Here is a 16632-nt window from a genome sequence, read left to right on the forward strand (position 1 = left end):
TGACAGGAGGGGACAGCTGGGGGGTCAGGCTCTGCTCCCAGGGAACAGGGACAGGATGAGAGAAAACAGCATCAAGCTGTACCAGGGGAGGTTCAGGTTGTACACCAGGAAGAATTTCTTCATGGAGAGGATTATCAAGCATTGGAACAGGCTGCTGAGCAGGGTGGTGGAGTTACCACCCCTGTAAGTGCTCAAGGAATGACTGAACATGGCACTCAGTGCTCTGGTTTAGTTGACAAGATCACTCAAAGGTTGGGCTTGATGATCTAGGATGTCTTTTCCAACCTAAATACTTCACTTATTTGATGAGGCTTCAGGAAGAAAAGTGGGGAGGGAGAAATATTTCTCGTACATCTGACTGCTCTGGGTAAAGAGCAGCTGCCAACACCCCTGCCTTTCCCACCTGACACCTCCATTTCCTTCTGCTGAACAGCTCAAGAAGGGAGAAAGAGGAAAGGCAGTGGGAGGGACAACACAACAGCCTAAAAAATAATCTGGAGTTTAAGTGGGCAGGTGATGCTGTCAAAATCTGGCACTGCAATCCCACCATACACCAGGACTGCCCCATCTCTTGCACAGCAGAGTTTTGTTTTGCCTTCTGTCCTTTCTGTGGTCACCTCTTCTTCCTGGAAGCACCCAAGATTCTGCAGAAACCACTCCCTCATCGGAGCCCTACACCCAGAAACCCTCCATGCTGTGTGGGTGGGACTTTGGCTAAAGCACTGATTTTGCCTAAGACTTGCAGGAAACGTGTTGAAAATAGAAATTGTCACAAAACATAATGAAAACAAAGGATTTGGAGACAAGTGCTTGAAGAAGGTGTGTCTGATGTATACCACAGTACAGATCCCAGCAGGTAAACTGGCTGCTCAAAAGCCAAGACCCCCAGGCAGCCAGCTGGGGTGGAATCTCCCTTTAGCATGCAAGATGGGTTCAGGAGGCAGATATTAAAGGACAACACAAACCCCACCTGCTCCTGACATCCCAAAAACATCACAACACCTGTGATCTTGCAGAGATCTTTGAGGAGAGGGCCACTTCCACCCCACCTGAGCAGCAGGCAGGGTCCTGCTGGACTATGCCTTTAGTGCTCCAATTGCTGACCCACATCTCTCTCCCTTCAGAAAGATGTTCAGATTGTGGATGGCCACTCTTCACAGCAAAATCCTTGCTCACAGTGATTATCTGAGGCTCCAACCACCAGTTCCTTCTGAAATCTGAAACTGGCACCAGCTTGTTTACTTTGACACTGATGGTCAGGCAAAGCAAAGGAATTATTCCCTCGTGCTCCAGGCACTGAGTGGGAAGCAAGAACCCTGACCTCCCTCCATGGACCTCCTGCAGATTTTCCACATGGCCACAGGCCCATCAGATAACTCTCCCAGGCTCTGTTAACTCATCTATAAAATAAATGCAAGAATTTGGTCAAGACACTACAGTCCTGTGAGTCCTAACTGGTAAATAGAGTCTCAGTAAATAACCCACTTTCACATATTGGTTATTTATCAAGCAGTGAGGGTTTTGGGTTTTTTTTGTTTTGTTTTGTTTTTTGGGGTCTTTTTTTTGTTTGTTTGGTTTTGTTTGCTTGTTTTGGTTTTTTGTTTTTTGTTTTTTTTGGTTTTTTTTTGTGAGGGTGGCTTTCTATTTGTTGTTTTGGGAGCTTTTTTTAATACAGTTTTACATTATTCCAGACAAACAAAACTATTGGTAAGGCTGCCCAAAAATTGATCCATAGTTTGGATCAAATTAATGATACAAAATAAAGTCATGGGCTTTAAAATTTTTCCTGCCTTCTCCAACTCAATGAATATAAAATCAATAATATTGAACAGGAGTGGGAAAGAGCCATCTCCAAACTCTACAACCTAGTGATGCAGCCACACCCCTCACAAAAGAAATGTCTAACTTCAATGCCAGACCCTGAATAAAGCACAGGGGTTAGGAATGCAGGTTTCTGGCATCTCAGATGAATGCCCTAAAACAAAGACAGTCTCAACACAAGTCATTGTCACCTGTACCACTTGTAATTCCCTTAGGAATCTATTCCCTTTACTTCTAATTGAAAATGCAAGAAAATGGGATTACTGACTCAGCCTAAACACAAGCATTCAACTTGCCTAAAATCAAATTACTGATATCATTTAAAATGCCAAGAAATTTGTATTTCAGAATGACCTAAACTTGTGTTTACTTTCTTAGGCAAACAAATAAAATATTTATTAACTGCAGTACTATCACTGTGAGTTTGGAATGTGCTTTAAAAGCTTCTAGTGCCAGGTACCACATACTGAGAAGTCACACATTCAGTCATACATATCTACACTACTTCTGAAATTAAATCATTACCTGAAATATCAGATTGTTCCCTGAAGATACTGCCTGCTTCTATGTGTTTACCTTTACTGACTCTCCTGTGAATATATATATTCATCATATAGTCTGAATTTCAGGAGCTTAGAGCTGGAGGATGTTGCTTGCAGCTGGAGCAGACTTTACCCACAGTCTCCACGGGTATTGTTTTATCATAAACATCTTTGTAATTTGGATACCAGATTCCCAGAAACCTGCTTCCTGCCAGTGCCAAGAAGAACATAATGGGATGCTGGATTAATTTGGGCTGGGATTTTTTTTTCCTCCCACTGTACTAAGTGTGTTTGGCATGAACAAATAACAAAATGATGGAGTGGCATCCCTGTGTGGGATTTGAAGACTTCAAGGATGAGCTAGACATCCAAGCACCCATCACAGCAATACCAGAAATGGTTGGATGTGGCACTTAGTGCCCTGGTTTAGTTGACAAGTTGGTGTGCCTCACTCACTGGGGAGGAATTTCCTCACCATTTCTGCAGGGAAAGAACATTCCCTGAGACCACTCACATGCTGCAGGGCTAAAAGGATTCACCAGCTTGCTCCTGTGTGCACATCCTGAGGAGCTTCCAGGAACAAATTGCCTGTGCTGTGTCAGCTTTCCCCTGCCATGCTATGTAAGTCATCTCCTCTGGCCTGTGCTCTCAATCCTCAGTGGTAAAATGCTCATGACAATGGTCAGAAGGGTCACAGCTGTAGGCTGAAGGTGGCCAAATAGGTATCTGAGCATCTAGAAAGAACCCAGCTTCATGTTTCTGATACAAGCCAAGTCTGGCAAGCAGCTAGAAGTGCATGCTGAGGTCAGAAAGCAGAGACTGTTCAACTGGCAAGTCTCAGAAGCCTTCACAGAATGGCCATGAAGGACCAGACCTTATCTGGCAACAAAAACAGAGGGGAAATGCTTCATTAGGGTCTAGGAGAAAAACAAGCAGACAAAAGACTAAACAAAAACCCTAGATAGCTTTCAAGACACTTCTTTTTATATTTTAGTAATGATTGAAGTATGAGAACGAACTCTCAAGGTTTGGCTTGGTTTTGCTTCCATATCCAATAAACAAGCAAGCTCATAGAATAAAATCAATGTTGTTTGTCAGTCTGGACAGGACATGAGCACTTTTCCACAGGATGAGCTATTGTAGGAACCATGTCAATGGCAGTGACTCAGCACCCCAGCCTGTCTGAAGGACAGTGTGTCTGCAGCTTTGGGAAAAGCTTCTTCCCCCAGAGGGTGGTGGGGCACTGAACAGGCTCCCCAGGGAAATTATCACAGCCCCAAGGCTGCCAGAGCTCAAGGAGTATTTGGACAACATGGGAGTGTTGAGGTGTCCTGTGCTGATCCTTGTGTGTCCCCCCTTTCAACTCAGGATATTCTGTGAACCCCAAAACCTACTGTAGAGGTTTTTTTTGGGGACTTCAAGAACTAACACCTATGGCCTTCAAGGCTCAGTCTCACCAGTGTTAATTTACCAGGGTATCAATTTTATTCACATGGTTCAGAGCTCCAGCACCTCAATAGCTGAGCATCCAAAGTGGACACAAACAATGTGTGCTATTCTCTCATCAGATTCTCATCAGTTCTCCATTTCCACATTAAAAAAACCACAATGACGAGTCATAAGGGCATCATGACAACAGCATGTTTGAATAGATTACAGAAAATAGATTATAGAACAGGAGTATAAATATATTAAGAGAAAAGAAAAGCAATTGCAGTGCTCATTAAGTTTTAAACACCTTTCTGCTCAAGCCTCCTTTATTTACCCACTGTAAGTGGTAATATCCACTCACAGAGCAGGTGCTTTCTCTCTTCTTTCACCACTACCCTAAAAACAATCCAAATATAATCAATGAAGTTCTATATCCTACTCTACTTCCTTGAGGAAAGAAAGCAGACTGTGTTATTAAACCCCAATAATTTCTTTCCCTAAAATACAGAAAAATAATATTTTGATTTGTTTCCACTGCATGTTATTCTGAAGCTCAAAGATCTTTACATATCTCTTATCAATACAAATCTATCCCAGAAATCTGATTTACTAGAACTGAGGCCCCAATCTGATAAATTCCAGTTTTTAACAGGAAGCAATGGACACACCAACAGGACAGTTCAGTCTGCTGGCAACCTTAAGGTAACCCTTCACTGCCCTCTGATCACAAAGTCCTTATACCAAGCTCACATCCTGGGATGGGCTGACCTTCAGGAGATCTAATCAGCCTGAAAGAAGAACAAATAAAAACTTTAGTGAAAATAAAAGGGTAAAATGCTTCACAGGCTTCCAAGAGGCTGCCTACTTTTTCTTTTTAAAGAATATTACCTCTCCCAGCTGTTTGTGTTGCCCCTCACCAGGAAGCTAGATTCAACAGTATATTAAAAAACAAACAAAAAAGTGATCTGAATTACTCCATAACTGATTTACTTGGAGCAAGTTAAGAAATGCTCCAGTGAACCAGCAGAGCTGCCAAGGAGACAAACAGTGCGTGGGTGTAGTGACATCCCTCACTGATACAACAAATTCAAGCATAATTCAGTCTAATTCCTTCTAAATTAGTTTAAATGAAAGGTCTTTTGTATCACTGGAAAAACTGGCAGAATTGCTGACACACAGTTCTATTCTTCAGGCTAAGATCACAGATCTGTGTATCCACACAGGTGAATAAACATGAGGAAATCCGTGACTTCTGTAAGAGACACAGAGAACACATTTTCTCTGTCACATCTCTATTATTTTACAGCTCCTCCAAGCAGAGACCATGTCATGGACTTCATTGCATTCCAAAAATCCGTGTCTGTGAACGGACTGCTTTTTTTATGAGGGAAGATACAGCCTCCAGCATGTAAAACAAATGCAGCATGAAACACACTTAAACACGAGCAGCAGAGGGGCCTTTTTTACCTTTGACCAATCCAAGGCATTACAGTCTCCTTTTTTGCTCCTGCTTTTTCTAAGAGCCTTACTACTACTTACTGTCTCAAGAAAAAGCCATAAACTTCCTATCTCATCTCATTCAGACATCAAGGGATCCAAGCCCTAGCAAGCAGTTCTGTGACCAGTGTTTGTTTCTTATTGTTTACATTGCTGAAGGACTGATTAATCATTTTAACATACCATGAGATCTCTTTTTTTTTTCTGTACACTGAAGCTATGCTTATGTATCCTGAGTGCCAGTAGGACATATCTCTGGAGCACTGCCAGGCTCCTTTCCAAGCTGCTTTGCCTCCCTTTCTATCTTCTGAATAATTTATTTTTCATGCACACTTCATATTATCAATCTAACACATTAATGTATTACCGAAGTTCAAACCTCTTCAGGTAAGTGCTCAGAATTAAAAGACACTCTGCAATACCACAAATCAAGACCAATCCTTTAAAGTCTCAGAAACTCTTTACACAAAGGTGTACTGAGCAGCAAAAGCAGTCTTGCCTCTTGTTCTCAGTAGGAATTGGTGTGATAAAAGGTGCACCCCCAATTCCACAGCCCTTACAGTCAGGAAATGTCATTAAAAGGTAACCCCTTTATGGAACAGCATCCCACACCAAACCTGCAAGCAGCAGGAATTTCATCTTCTGCTGTTGCAACAGTATCTATTCTTACTACCTCTTGGGTAATTCATGAAAATTTAGGAGTTGAATCAATGGGTATTTGACACATCTTTTCTGCTGGGTCTTCTTTCAGCCAGTCTCCCCACTGTAGCTTTATCTCTGCATTTAAAATTTTCCAGGTTTCTAAACATGCTACATTCAGATGCCTGGGCTTTCCTCATGAATGAGATGTGACAGCCATTTCCTTTCAGGAGAAAGGAAGGTGAAAGGACTTAGACAGCTTTTCAGCACACCAAGCTGAGGCACCTGACAGGTTCTGTAGAAACATTTTGCTGGATCAGCAACATCTTTGTTGAATCACCCAGCAGGAAAAGCGTGCAGAGCATCCATTAGAATACAATCAGTTAGTGGTAACCTTACCTTCCCGAGTTCTGAAGTCATCCTCAAGGAATTTATTAAAATTGCCACACAACCCACAGGTCTTATTATAGTGCTTTTCTTGAAGGAGTATCTGAATGTTTCCACTGGCATCAACCTTCACCACAAAGCCGTGCTCATCGCTGGATATTTTATAATAACCTGCCTCCTTCTCTATAAATATACCATTGGATGCAAAAGGTATGGAAACCCTGTGGAGAAAAAAACCAGGAAATTCTCAGCATGTGACACACAAAACCCATCAGGTTGTTTTCTGCTAGAATAATAGTTTCTACAGGTACCTTTTGTCTTCTTGCATCACAACTCCATCTAAAGAGAGGTGAAGACTGAAATATTCTCCGAGATACACAGAGAAACCAACTTTGTTCCCATCCTGGTAATCACCTGAGGAGATGAGACACAACCAAATACTCTTAGTTCTTGGACTCAGGAGGACAATTTGTACTCAGTAAAAACTTATTTTAAACTATGACCACCACAGAAGAGTTATTAGTGAATATAAAAACATTTACCATAGCAGTTGGTATGAAAGTCACAGTTTTAGTACATATATCATCACTTCTATGCCCAAGAATAACTCCACAGAGGCCTATGCTAATTCCAAAACCTTCTGTCCGAGAGGATGGGATTTTTTCTTACTGCTGTGGTTTAGAATAAAATAGATAAAATTTATTCTAAAGAGTTGTATAGTCCTTATTCCTCAACGCAGTGTTAACTCAGCCACATCACCTTGAAAAATTAAAAAAAAACCACATAAAAACAGCAAAAAAAAAAAAAAAAAAAAAACCAACCATCCCAACCAAGACCCTTTTAATGCAGTGGTCCATCCTATCTGACAAAGGGGAACTCTTTGTCTTTTTTTTTTTTTTTTCCAGTGATGAAACCCAGCTCAGACTCACCTAAGAGTGTGAAGGAGTGCTTGTGACAGTCCCCAGCAAGAAGGTAGCTGCAGTCCCCAGCAAAATCATACAGAGAACCATCAAATGTTTTGATGTGATCATTCCCAAAAAGGCTGCAACGGGCAACTGATGACTCCTGAAGTGAAGCACCTGATAACCCTGGGTATCAAAACACAACATTAACTTGCAATTTAAAGCAATCATTTTGCAGTTCAGGAATTTCTCTGCTGGAATTTATCCCCACTGATGTCCTGGTAGCTTCTAGGCAGACTGTAAGCCTGGCATGGCAGTCCACAGGAACGCAGCTTTTTTTATTAGTATTATATGCATTATTGAAATGCCTTTTTTTGCTTTATTTCCACCAGCCCAAACTTTGCACGGGTAATTTAAGTCCTGATCCTTCAAGGAATGCCATGTGTTCATTTGTACCTGCCTGCAACCCCCACTAAAGCCTACAGAGCACTAGGAAAGCCCCATATCTTGTTCAGTCAAACAGCCCTGACTTCAGGGAGCATTTGGATTCAACACAGTGCCTGTTTCAAGGTAAAAAGACAAAAGAAATTACTTTATTGATGCCTTCAGCATGGTGAGAATAATCCCTGAGTCAATACAAAAAGGGAAGGGGGGATCATATCTCACAAAAAAAATAGTGAAAATATATTCTAGTCCAAACCTGTTTTCTTACCTGTGATTACAGTGGCCAGCAGTAGGTTTGTTTGCAGCACTGTCAAGAGGAGCATCTGTTAGAAACCAAAAAGTGGCAGTTTAGAATAGTATTAGTTTGAGAGACAGTCTGTTTCACAACTCCTCATCGCTTTCTATCCACTCTTTATAAAGAAAATTATTATTGAAGTTCTGCAAAATTTCAGAAAGCCATATTCCATGCAGACAGCCATGGTAATTCCATCCTGCTTTAGGCTTGGTAATCTAGGAGAGTTATTCAATATCCTTTGCCCCCATTTTCACTACTCATGGCAGGGAGGTTAGCTACCTCCACGGGAAATGCAACCCAACACAGACACACATCCCAATTCCCCTCAGTTAGCACCCTGCACACAAAGCCTTTCAATGCTCAGCATTATTTCTCAGCCAGCCTGATGTGAAGAAGCACCTCAGACTGGCTCATCCAAGCTGGCTCCAGTAGAAGTCACTTCTGCAGCACAAGATTTGCACCTGCCATCCACAACAGGGAAAGAAAGAATATACACATTTTGCACCAGCCAGCAGGTTTGCTTGGCATCATCCACAGATTTTAGAGATAATGTGCTTGAAACAGGGGGCAAGAAGCAAAAGGAGGAAATTGTGCAGAGATTAGAGACCCAGGATGAAAATTTTCATTCAACAAAATCAGTTTTAGCATTGCCTCCTCCTTTCAACAGCCTTTGTTTCCATATGTCTGTAAACTACCCCCAGGACGACCAGGCCTTTAAAAATAATTAATAATGGGATAGGAAGGTCATGCAGATGAACTACATGGTTCTGTGGCAAAACATCAACAGTTAAGGCTGAAAGCTGCAGGGAGCTCCATCTAAGGGAACTACTTGCAGTGATCATAACAGCAACTATAGATGCTTAAATACACCAAAGTTAATATATTAATTCCAGAAGACCAGACACACCTTTTTCTAAAGGAACCCTCTAATTAAAGACTAGAATGCATGTTGCAAAGACAAATTGAGAATTTCAGGTATAGACACACACTTCTTATTGCTGTTAGTTATGTAGGTCCAACTCACAACTACAAAAACACTGAGTTTGACTTATTTACACAAGACAGGAAAAGAAAGATCTATTCTAGAATTCAGTCTAATATAATGCTGCAAATCCCAAACTGACAGAAGGCTGCAAGATAGCTCAGAAGAGGCAACTGCATGGGAATGGCACTGCAAAGAATGGTGAAGAAATTATTATTATTCTCAGATTGCACACTTGATACTGTATTTTTGGTGCATGCACAGTGTTATTGTGATAAACCAGAAACTGCTGCTCTTTGTTAACCCTTTTGTTTCACAAAGCAGGCAGAGAAAAAAGGCAAGGTGTAAATCCCTTCCCATTAGTCCCCTTCCACCTCCCACTCTGTTCTGAGCTGCAGATGGAGTTTCCCCCAGTTCTAATAGAGCAGGTGCCACTAACAAATCAGAATACAAACCAGTAAGATCTGCCAGTATAAAACCCTCTACGGTTTTATCACTGGCTTAATTAGAAACAAATGTACCTTCTGTGTGAGACTCCTCTTGCACATGAGCAAGAAACTCCTCCAGTTTCCACCTCTAGCCTAAAACATCATTGTTCCCCTGGTGCTTCAGAAGTCAAGACTGGAATGGCTTTGGTCTGAAATCTCTTGTTTTTGTACAAGCCAGGAACTCTTGTCCATTTAAGAGGAAAGATAAAAATGCGGACGTCACATCCGCCCGATTCTCAAGACAATAGATTAAATTGCTATCGTGGAAATCAGGCACTCTTAATTGCCAGGAAGGTACAATGAGGGGAAATAGTTTTAAAAACTGACAGATAAAGTCTTTGAAATACATTTCACATGTGTATGTGTGACAAATCTCACTGGCTGAGCCAACAGGCAGCATATTTATTTGACAGAATGTTATTCAAAAGGAATAGTAGGATGCTCCACACCTCAAAGGCCACAGAACCATTAAGCCTTTTTTCCCAAACAACTGCCTTAAAGCAGAAAGAAAAATTCAGAGCTGGTAATGCCCTGGGTTTATTCTCTAGGTGCAAACATGCTTGAATTTTGCCACCTTCTATCAGAGCAACGCATTTGATCCTTGAAATGTTCCTTTGGAACAACACATGGTAACAAGTTAATCCTGCTCTGACTTGTTTGCAGGGTGGGCACCAAATTTATGGTCGTGTACAGCACTGAACACACAAAAAACAGAGTTTGTCAAGTCTTACTTGACTGTCCGTGTCCCATTCCTCATATTTTCAATAATTACCAGGATTAATAAAGGCCTTAGGAGGCAACACATTGCACTGAGTGGGAATTGTTCTCTCCTCTTGGATCCAGCTGCCACATCTCAGCAGGTCCTTCCTAGCCCTGAGAACCTGAACATGAGTGATCCCAGAGAGATGTTCCCCAAACCTTTCCTCATGGGAATGCCAGCACTACTCAGGATAGGGGGACTTAGATTTTTCTATCACCATGGTCTCTTGTCATCTTATCAGTTCTAATCCTTTCACTTCTTGAGCCCCAAATAAGTCACTTCATTTGGCAAATCTAAATCCAGCAGGGCTTTGATTGGCACTTTGTTTTTTGTCACATAAGGAAGGTAAAGTGAGAACACCTGGAAAAATTCCTTAAAAATAAGAACAGTGCTGGTTCAGATAAGCCAGACATTGTGACACTTCTTAAGCATGTTAGCAATCTTGGGGAACATAAACAAAATTAATTGAGATAGACATATAAAGAAAAGACTTTTTTCATCCTGTCTTTTTTTCTCTCCCCAAAAATAAGGAAATGTTAATTAAAGAGTACATTTATTGATTTATATTGTACATTGTTCCTACACAAAGCTTAGCAATGGTTGGGCAGTTCTGACATGTAATTTTCTGAACAGTACACTTGAGATACAGGAGAAAACACACAAACAGCTATGAAATCTTGCAAAAAAAATAAATCTATAGTCCATTCTTGGAAACAGTACAGGAAGGACTTCTCAGAAAAATTATTCATAATACTGTTTTTCATTGCTCTGTTCAAATACCAGGTTGCATGCAACAAGTCCTGACCCTGCTATAAGTATGTTTGAATTGAAGGACTCTATCCTGTACAAAGCCTGTTTGCATTAGGATCACTTAATTTCTGCAGGAAACTGCACTGATTGGTTTTATGCAATCTAAACAAAGTATTCCTGGCATCTGGAGCAAACAGAAACATCAAATGCCACATCCTCAGATGCCACACACAAAAAAAAAAAAAAAATTAAAAAAAAAAAAAATCAAATGTAGGAAAGGACAGAAAAGGAAAAGATAAAATTACGATCAGAGGTAGGAAGCAACTTTTCTGTGAGCAGAGGAAATTTCCAGTCTTGGAAACTCAGAGAGATTATAGAAGGTCCTTGTGTGTCCTATCACAAGTAGTAGAGAAGGTAGGAAATCAGTGCTTCTCCTCTTCTCCCAGGGTAAAGGCTGGGAGCAAGCAATGAAATCCTCGGGGGGTTGGCTGCCTTTAAAACACATAACTGGAAGGTCTCAGCACTGGTCACTGCGTCAAAAAGGAGTCTGACAAATTAATGAAGGGCCCCTGCCTCACAGGGATCAGATCTCAGGGATCAATAAATGAATCAGAGACAGCTTTTGGCTTAGAAAGTCTTTACCCTGCTGTGTATTAGAAGCAGAAATCCCATCCTTTAATGCTACATTTCACTTCATACTTCTCCTAAGCGACTGCTGCTAGCCACCAGAATCGTACTTGTGAGTCAAAAAAAAAAAAAAAAAAACCCAAAAAAACAAACCAACAAAAACAAACCAAGAAAAAACACACAATTAAAATAAACTAGACAGCTTTCTTTATCCTATCCCAGTCTGCAAGAAGATATGTTTCAGTGTTTTTCCTCAAGTGAGATGCAAATTAACTTTCCCATTACAGATGCAACAGTGAAACAATGCAAAAAGAACCAGGAAAGGGGAAAAAAAAGAAAAAAGAAAAAAAAAAAAAACTAGGAAAGGGGCAAAAAAGTACCCCACAAAACTAGGAAAGGAGGAAAAAAAAAATCCCAAAGCCAGGAGTGTACTGGGCGGTAGTGGAACAAAACAAAATCAGAAAGCTAGAAAAGGGAGGGGGGGAATAAAAGACCAGGAAAAAAAAAAATTAAAAAAATAAAAAAAGGGGGAAAAAAAGGGCGAGGCTAAAGCTCTATAAGCTCTATTTCCTATGAAATGCAGGGTCTTTAGTGCATTTTGGGGGTCATCAGTGCTCAGCTCCTTTTCCTGGAATAGTTAGTGATCCATGGTTTAAAGACAGACACACTCAGAGAGAATGGAAGGCACTAAATATCCTCATTTGGCATCTGAAAGGCTCCGGACATCCTTCCACAGGCTGGGAAGTTCACAAGGCAAAGCAAACACTTGAACACTCATTCTCCCTCCTGCCTGGCCTGGGAAGGGCATTATTCAAGATAATACTAATTTAATACAAATTTACCAATTTAACTCCTCCCCTGGCAGCAAGGCTCACAAGGATTTCCAGATTTCCAGTTCCACAGCCCTTCCCTGGGTTATCATTGGAGCCACAAGGAGCTCAGGCTGCAGAGGGTGAGGAAGGCTCTTGGTGCTGCTCTTCAAACTCCAAACCTGCCAGGCAGCATCCCCACCTGGAGTTTTTTAGGAGACAAGGTGCATCCTGCGAGCCCTGCAATCTGCAGCACGGCATCAAAGCAAAATATCCCTCCTTCACCCCCAGAGAATAAGGATGCTAGAGCTGCACAACAGCATTTTCTGCTGGTGCCAGCTAGTAGTGTGTAGGAACCCTGGAAACTGGGAGTTTTGAACTTTCTGTGCTCTCAGGCATTCACCCCCAGGAAAAACTGTTTTTCACCTTGGAGAAGGCTTCCAATATTCAGTGATGGAACTAGAATCACTGGTGTGTAGTTTGAATAGAAGTATGTAATATCACATGGTGGAGAATTTGGGGGTTTGGAATATAGTAATAGGTAAAAAGTAAGATGGAGGTTTTAGGGCAGAGGTTTCTTTCTTTCTTCACCTTCTTCTTCATGGGCTAGGTGGCAGTTTTTAATTGGATAGAAAATACTGCACTGAGGATCACGGGTGTTTGTCATGGGGTCAAAAGTAAAAATAATTTAGGTGTTAGCTCTTAATTGAGCAATTAAGCCTTAAAAGAACCTTGTAACAAGCGAGACACATCACCATCTCACCATTTCTGGCTTATTAGCTAGAAATGTTGTAGCACTCCTTGTAACATAGATAAGAATTAATAAATATCCGAGTCCAAGCACGAAATTCCGTCTCTCGTGCCTTTAATCTCAACCCTGGCAAGAAGAAAAACATTTAAAAGAGATACTCCATGCCCAGGGAATAAGGATACTAGAGCTGCACGACATCATTTTCATCATTCAGCTGAATCAGTACTGCTCTGCTGAAGTCAGTGGCACTGCTCTGTGCTGGCTTGAGAGCCCAAAGCCTCACAAATTTGCATTACATTATAAACAGCCGCCAGAATTCAACAGTAGCGCAGGGAGATGATTTTTCACCCGGTCTGTGTGCAATTTCTCCCTTATCTAAGCGAGGTATCGACTCCTGCGCGGCTGTAGCCACTCGGCATTCCCGGGAAGGGCGTGTGCTCCTCGGGCAGAGCAGTCTCCTCCTGGAAGGGCTTGGAGGCAGCCCTTACTGCTCTCTCTTTTATTGTTCGTGTCTTGTACCTCCACCCCGGGCTGAAATTCCCTGCATACAGCCAGCCAGCCAAGGGACAATCCAACGATTTCCTCCCCCACCCCCGGAATCGTGTTTTTCCTATTCCCCCCTCTCCCCACTAGTTAAAATTCTATAGTCTTATTGGTTTATGGGGTGTATTTATAGGCACAAGATCTTGTTAGCAGGGTACCCAATACGTGCACGTTATTCACAATTACCCCGTGGGAGGTTTTCCATTCATGGAGCCTGTTCTGGAAAGAGCAAAACATTTCAGCATCCTTAATTTATAATTTATAATCATAATTTAACATCAGCGCTGACATCAGACACCAACCACTCCTCCACCACCACCAAATCACCATCAGGCTGCTGAAGAAAAACAAACAAACAAAACAACAAACAAAACATAAAATGCAAAGGAGTTTTTCCATTAATATAATAAGAGAAAATGAGAGCGTGTATCATGCAGCATGACACCCGGTCAGTTTTCCAACTCCGAGCTTTAAAAGCAGTTCATCCCTCCCTTTGGGATTAAATTTGTCCAAATGCAGGGCTGCTGAAATGTCTTTAGCTGAAACCATGTAACTAATGAGTAGCCAACACTCCTGGGCTTCAGGTTTATAAAACAGTTGCAGTAGCAATTCACTTTGTGACTCTCCAGATTCAGTAGAATAGTTAATTACCAAATGAACCAGTCACCCTCAGATACACAGAGAGATCTCCAAATCTCAGCTATGAAAAGTGTCCTCAGCTGGTCTTTTAACTTTTAATCTGAGGTTTAATCAAGCATCATGAATGCATGCATGTGCAGATATACACCTGCATGTATCCACTAATGAAATTGGTCCTGACAGGAAAGTATTAATATATGAGAAAGGAGGAAAAATAAACAGGAACGGCCAAAAGACAAAAAGTATCCTCTTAGTGGGGGGAGACAGGTGAAAATAAACAGAGGAGGGGAGCCTTCTTCCTCACATGTGTGTTCTTACAAAACAAAACCAAAAAAAAAAAAAACAAAAACAAAAACAAAAATTCTGGTTTTGAATCACCTATCTCATAAGTACCTGTGATTCTAGTCCTAAATCACAACTGATCATCCATATAAATCCTGGAATTTCAGCAGTTATGGCAACTGAAACAAGAGCCACAGTTTGCCAGATGAGAATTAAAAAGCCTGAGTGGTTATTTTTGCAGAGTGAGGCTTTGCTATTATAGAAGGGAGCAAACACAGGCCCCGTGCTGTTGAGAAGCAATTTCACCTTTGTGCAGTTCAACAGAAACAATACTCTGTGTATTTGCATCACAAGCATGCAAGCAAGGATAAATTAATTAACATCCTCTGCTTCATGCACAGGGCTGGTCTAGGGCCCTGGGAGATTTACTAATTAAGAAGTTTACTAATGACAGACTTCCTGAGATGCTCCTGAACGAGTACAGGTTTCCTTCCAGGGTCACAACTGTTATAAAATGCCCAACTCAGGAGCCAGCTGGAGCTTCTGTGTTCAAGGCTGACCCCTGTAGGTTTGTCCCAAATTAATTATTTTTCAAACAAGAACAGCGCCAGGGGTTCGTTTAACATTTCAACACAACTGTTAGCAAACTGTTCTGACAATTAAAGCCACACCATGCTAAAAACACTCACTATAACTTGGGTTTCTGCTCAAGCCCAAGCTTCAGACAGCATGTTAATAGAAATTTAAGAATTTCTATTACCATGCTTTCTCCACGTCCCTTCCTGGACAATGAGTTCAGGACAATTCTTTACCATCCCCTTCTTGAGTCCAATGAACTGAGTTCCCAGGTTGCCTCTCTAAAGTGCATTTCTCCCATTTTGTATTGTTTTCATACCTCATCTCTAACTCCAGATACCAGAGCTAGGACCTGGTTTAAATATTTAACACTGCTGCTATTCCTAGAATGCAGCATCATCCATATCCCTTGCTCCCTTCACCAGCATCTCCTACCACTTCAGCAGTTTAAATAGCATAAGGCAGAGATAGATACTACCAATAATCAGAAACAAAACACCTCAGAAGCGTAAATTACCATTTGGCAACATATAATGAATGCCATGAGCCCTCCCTCATTGGTGTGTTTTCTGCTCACCCAAATGATGGTATGTCAAATCTTAAAAGTGCCTAAACACCTTCAGGCACACAATGCATGCATTATTGTACTAATACAATTTGCCAGTTGTGATCTCACTAAAGATTTGTAAGGTTTGTTATACACTGTGTTTTCCATAAACCCATCAAAATTCACCTTCAAGCAGCATAATGTAAATACTAATCTATCAAGCAGACAAAACAGTTGAAAAAACTTGGGAATAAATTGCTATGAATTCCACTGAACTGCAGAGATGCCAGTTCCCATTGAATACAGGGTGTTTCTGAAAGTCTTCACCAGGAAGGATGATCTTGGTCCCTTTAAGGTTGAAATTTGGCCTATGGAAGTTCCTTGCATTACCTTAAACATTTATAACATTATCTTAATCACTTTTGAAAAGGAAAGAAGTTGCATCCATACAAAAATCTATTTCACTCGTTTTCAGAATGCCAAGAACCAAGGAAGAACCAACTCCAAGAAAAAGCTAAGACAAAAATCACGTGTTCCTCCCTCTGAAAGGCTGATTTAGCCCAGTACAAGACAGAGCATGTTACTCATTGTGGAGGACAATTAAGTCCCAGAAACATTCACTGCTCTGCTGGGAACAATTGACACCATTATGTGATCAACAAATCTCTGTCTTATGCACATTCCCCACCACCACCCTTTTCCTCCTGCAGTCATGCAATATAAGCACAAGGAGTGGGGGAAAAAAAACAAAGGCAAAAAGCCTTTGGTGAAATTTTCCTCCAGTTCCTGCTTTCTCCTCATGTATTGGTATAGAATACATATCCTAAAATCCCAACACAAGATATCAATCACAAGAATCAACCACAATATAAGGACTCTGAAAATCTAGAGTATTAACTGGCTTTCTATTATGGCTTTTG

At 41.2% G+C, this 16632-nt stretch overlaps 1 protein-coding gene across 1 annotated transcript in view; it reads right to left on the minus strand.

The window, feature by feature from the left end:
* Positions 1-9595, minus strand: part of VWF (von Willebrand factor) — a 119851-nt gene extending 110256 nt beyond the window's left edge. Inside the window, exons 1-5 of the mRNA XM_056511678.1 lie at positions 9462-9595; positions 7932-7986; positions 7247-7405; positions 6629-6731; positions 6330-6538 (exon numbers count right to left, since the gene is read on the minus strand). Of these exons, the coding sequence (XP_056367653.1) occupies positions 6330-6538; positions 6629-6731; positions 7247-7405; positions 7932-7986; positions 9462-9488 (553 nt within the window). The 5' untranslated portion in view covers positions 9489-9595. The remainder of the gene's footprint in view (positions 1-6329; positions 6539-6628; positions 6732-7246; positions 7406-7931; positions 7987-9461) is intronic.
* Positions 9596-16632: the final 7037 nt, after the last annotated feature.

The sequence above is a fragment of the Oenanthe melanoleuca genome, chromosome 1A, assembly GCF_029582105.1.
Source record: "Oenanthe melanoleuca isolate GR-GAL-2019-014 chromosome 1A, OMel1.0, whole genome shotgun sequence".
In the NCBI taxonomy this organism is placed as follows: domain Eukaryota; kingdom Metazoa; phylum Chordata; class Aves; order Passeriformes; family Muscicapidae; genus Oenanthe; species Oenanthe melanoleuca.